The 4,865-nt window shown below is 33.2% G+C and overlaps 1 protein-coding gene across 1 annotated transcript; it reads left to right on the top strand.

Moving 5' to 3' along the window:
• Positions 1-235: 235 nt before the first annotated feature.
• LOC108906619 lies at positions 236-664 on the top strand. The gene has a single exon (XM_018709927.2). It carries the CDS (start codon positions 236-238, stop codon positions 662-664), a length of 429 nt encoding a protein of 142 aa, XP_018565443.1.
• Positions 665-4,865: the final 4,201 nt, after the last annotated feature.

The raw sequence follows: 4,865 nt of genomic DNA on the forward strand, positions 1-4,865 counted from the left end.
GGGGACGGCGTGGCGTGGGCGGATTCGGTCGGGACTCCGACGGTCGCCGGCGTCGGTCTCAGTTGCGAGCCGTCTCCAGCGTCGAGAACACACCACCACCTCGCCACAGCTAAGCGCGCCATCGAAGAGAGCAGCCGAGTGGGTCCGAACAGCAACAAGTTGACGTTGGCGCGGTGTGCAGACCCATGTCTCGACGCGATGATAACCTGATCCTGTGAGTGTGCCCCCCTCCGGCATGTGGGCCGTTGTGGCGGCCTGTGTGTGGGTGTGCGTGGTGGCCACACCGCAGCCGCTGCACCTCGAAAGGGACTCTTACAGACGGCCCCAGGCGGCCGCCTGGCAGAAGAGGCTCGCCGCCTCCTCAGTCTCCTCCTCCGACCAGCAGAACCCCCCCGAAGAGTTTTCCGACTTCTCGCAGCACCTCCCCCAGCTCTCCGCTGTCAATTCCCAGCTCATGCTGCGCTCCCCCAGAGGACAGCGTCAGTACGACGTCCCCCAAATAGGTAGGAACCGTTGCACCAAAAAAGTACCCATTTTCTCGCATCCCCGTGCTGTTAATTGCTCCAGAGACGGATCCCGTTACCGTAACGTTATACTGTACACTCCCAATATTCCCGTGGGCGATTTGGAGCTATTAACAGCACTTTTTTTGTATGAAATTTAATCTCAGCAACGCAATTTTTATCTGAGTCTTGATCACAGCAATAAGGTCCGCCAAATATTTAGGTTTCATAGAAATTTACGTCGAACAGGCCACTGATGACGTAATTTTTTGGCGTACATGTAAATCACAAATATAATTCTCCTTGGCGAGTAAAAAAAATACAAATAGGAATTAGTTATATCAATGTTTTAAATAAAACAGTAATCTAGGAAAATTCCCCTACAATATTTACAACAAACGTTTTAATCGATAAATACAACATAATTAAAATGTATATCTTTGAAAATTTCATATATCCGCCAAATCGACAGTGAAAATCATATATTTATGGCAATTTTTAACAATCAGACCAGAATTCTATGATTTGGTGCCACTGCAACTGCGCAAAGTGGCATCATCAGTAAGTATATTTTGCTCTTAAAACTGGTATATTTTCCTCTCTAGAAGCTCACATATTTTTCTTCTTGAAGGCGAAAATAAAAATGTCAAACTTGCACTGGCCTAATTGAAATATGAATTGATATTTCAAGTTTTCCTTATTTATTTGGTTCTTTGCCACCTGTGAAAAAAATAAAAAGTTAAGTAAATTGCGGAGATTTACGCACTTTGTTGCCAAAGAAGCTCCCAAATAATTTTCAAAATTCAAAAAATTGCACTTATAGCATGCCTTGCGAATACATTAAACATTTTGTTGGAGAGACTTCTCGACCTGTGAAAATTAGAAGAGAAAAAAATACAATAATTGAAAAAAAAATTGAGAAATCTAAACTTTGCGATCAAATTCGGACAAAATTTTTGAGAAACAAAAAAATATTGTTAAAAGAAAATGTTTCTAATTATTCTACGACCTTGGATTCATATTGGCTACCAATTCTAAAAGATGAAATTAATAACAAACGTCATATGATGCGCGATATAAGTGATGAGTGTGAGATTTTTGGTCAGACAAAACTATTTTCACAAAAATAATCTTTTTGATGCAGGGGTTTATTGCATTATTTTTTTATTCCTTCACAGGTGGCAAAATATCTAATAAATTAGGGAAAAAATGTTAAATCTCATAAATCTGACGATCCGGGGGTGCTAACAATAAAATTCATATATTTTATTGTTATTTCAATCAAATGTTTCAATGAAACGTTAGTAAAAAACTATCATAATCTCTAAATATTCTAAGAAAAATGGACACTGTCAATTTAGATATACAAATTGATAATGTTTTATTTATATAAATAGTAACATTAAAAATCAAAATAAAAAAATTACAGAAGAGACAATTATCTTTACAAGTATGTACAAACGAGAGAGAAATCTGGAATAATTTAATACAAGGCTGCTTTATCAATTTCTGGGATAAAAATTTCAAATTCATTTGAGTGTTAATTATTATTAGTCTAATGAAGATAAGGATATGAGTTAAACACGTTTGAAGCTTGACCTAAAATAAATAAAGAGTAAATGTATTTGCACAACATAATTGTCAATTTGTTCAAGTACTTGTTGCAGTTTTTACCAAGAAAGTTAAAGGAATTAAAAGCAATGAGCAAATCGTCAAAGTGTATGTATCTATAAAGACATAACAGATTTAATATTCAGAATTTTAAAGTAAAATTCAAGACACAAGAAATAAGCATTGGTAAAACTTCTTGATTTCAAATTATGGCGGAGTCGCTGGTTTATAGCGTTTTTAATAATTTTGTATATAAAAAAAAATATAACAGAGTTTAATGAAAATTGAAATGCAGAGAAAATTATGCTCTTCTAAATAAATAAGTAAATGTCAAGAAATAATCTACTGGTTTCTACTTTAATTTCATTCACATTAATATTAACACTATTAGAATAAAAAGATTATCTTCATACAAAACTCTAAACTAGCCTAAGTTTTGACTACAAAGCAGGGACTAGATGATATCTAAAGCCAAAAATGTAGGGCTCAGAATTACAAGTGGAAAATTACAAACTACGTATTACATTTTCGGGAAATCAACGAAATTGACTAATAGCTTTCTATTTCATTATTTACAATAATTATACATAAAATTATCTCGCTTAACATTACTGCTCTGTCGCCTCATGAATATATTAACAATTACTGTTCCCCATAACGATTATATTAATAAAATATCAGCCTCATTTTATTAAATGAAGTTGACGGAAACGAGTTATCAATTACAGTGTCCTCAATAATGTCGAATTGGAACCGGTTTGAACTACCGTTCCTGATTTTTTTCGGGTAAACAAGTCTTATCTCTGGTTTCCCATCGATTTTCATTAATTAAAATGTCAGTACACAGTCTTTTTGTTTAGATTACCTTATTAATTTATTATCGGAACGGATTACTTTGATAGTAGGGGACGTCCCTCAGTTTTTTTCTGAATATTTACAATCCCTTTGCCGCTTTGAACTACTATCAGATAAGCGCCCAAGGCAAAGTGTTTTTTATTTTCGCGGATAAGGAAAATAAAAACACCAAAAAAGATCAAGAAAGGCGTCAAAAGGAGACTTTATTTTAAATTTTTTCACACTTCCCATTAGTAATAAACAGTACCTACCAATAAAATCCTAAAGAGCTTGAACTAGCAGTTTAATTGTAAATTATTTTGCAATTCCAAAACTTTTAGCAACTAATAACCAGATTTTAATGCTTATAATTATAAGCAATTGTATAAAATACAAACATATATGTTCAAATACAATGTTGTTTCCATTTTCTGCAAAATAAGTCAATTTTAATTGTTTTTAAACCAAAATATGGAATATGGAAGTAAACATTAATTTTCACGCTATTTTTTTCTTTTTATTTCAAACTTGACACTCTATTAAGAATTACCTACTGCTAAATACTCAAAATATATGCTGTTGGTGTATGTTGCTACCTTTTATAAGATAATTGCCAAAATTTTGGACACATTTTGTTAAAAGGGCCAAAATATCAAATTTGTTTTCAAATAAAAAATAGTTATTTTCAAGCAATGTACGTACGAATGAAATAAAGTATAATTTAGTTTGATTCCTGCATCTTGTTGCTACTTAAAATAAACCATACATTTTTTACTAAATTTTGAGCACCCCGTACATCAAAATGAAAAGTTTCCGGGCACATGTTTATAGGGATTTTTAATTAGTATGTAAAATAGGATCCGCCGTTAAAGTTTAGCCAAGTCTTTTGGTAACACCCCATGTGTAAAATTAACATCTAATAGTAAATTGTCTAGCAAGTGTAGAAAATTTCTCAAGAGTTTGAAAAGTTCAAAAGGGTAAGTTTGCATTTCTGCACAAGTTGCATACATACATATTCAATTTATATTTGAAATCGTTTTAATCAAGATGGTTAGGCGCGGTGACTTTCATAACAATAGCAACCTAATAAACAATAAAAATTAGTTGTTTGAAAAAGTAGTCAGAATTTTATATTGTAATTCATATTCTAAGTGTTTAATTCAAAATGAGCTCGGAAAGTGAAGACGAGCATTTATCAGGGGAAGTATTAGGAAGCGATACAAAGTGCTGTTTCACAATTAATTCCTAAAAAAATCGTCGAAACAGTACAAGATTCTCTACAACGAAATCAAAGAGTATTTTTATTAATTGGTGTTTGTGGAGCTTTGAGAAGAGTTGAACTACTGAAGATAACGATCTATGACATAGAAGACAAATATTCAATATTATTATTATAAGAATTCCCGATTGCAAAACTCATATTCGGAGATGTTTTGTGATTTCTAGTCCAGACCAAATGACGATTTACGGCAAATACTATGCTTTATGTCCGGCAGTTACTACAAGTCGAAGATTTTTTGTGAAGTATGTCAAGGAAAAATGTGACATATATAGAAGATTCTATACAAAATAAAATTTCAATCGCAAATAAACTGTTACCATCTTCGGCAGAACCTACGTTACTTGCCAATAATACAACGTGCGCAGTAAACAATTTCTGCAGTAGCCTCATTGAACACCCAGAACTAAAAGCTAATATAACTAACAGCACTGGATCTGGCAAAATTTAACTCTTTGCAATATCGGCACTTTAAGTTTATATGTAGTGCAAAATAAATTGTAATCGTCCTGTTTATAATAGTTACCGTTTTGCATTGAAATGTTATGTTACTTAAAATGTATATTGTTTAATTAATAAAATCACAAATAAGTTTCAAAGAAATGACAAATTATTTTGATATTTGTTTTATGTTCTAG

The sequence above is a fragment of the Anoplophora glabripennis genome, unplaced genomic scaffold, assembly GCF_000390285.2.
Source record: "Anoplophora glabripennis isolate ALB-LARVAE unplaced genomic scaffold, Agla_2.0 scaffold247, whole genome shotgun sequence".
Classification (NCBI taxonomy): Eukaryota; Metazoa; Arthropoda; class Insecta; order Coleoptera; family Cerambycidae; genus Anoplophora; species Anoplophora glabripennis.

Coding starts and splice junctions, on each gene's coding strand:
- LOC108906619 (XM_018709927.2), top strand. CDS start 236: ATGTGGGCCGTTGTGGCGGCCTGTGTGTGGGTGTGCGTGGTGGCCACA.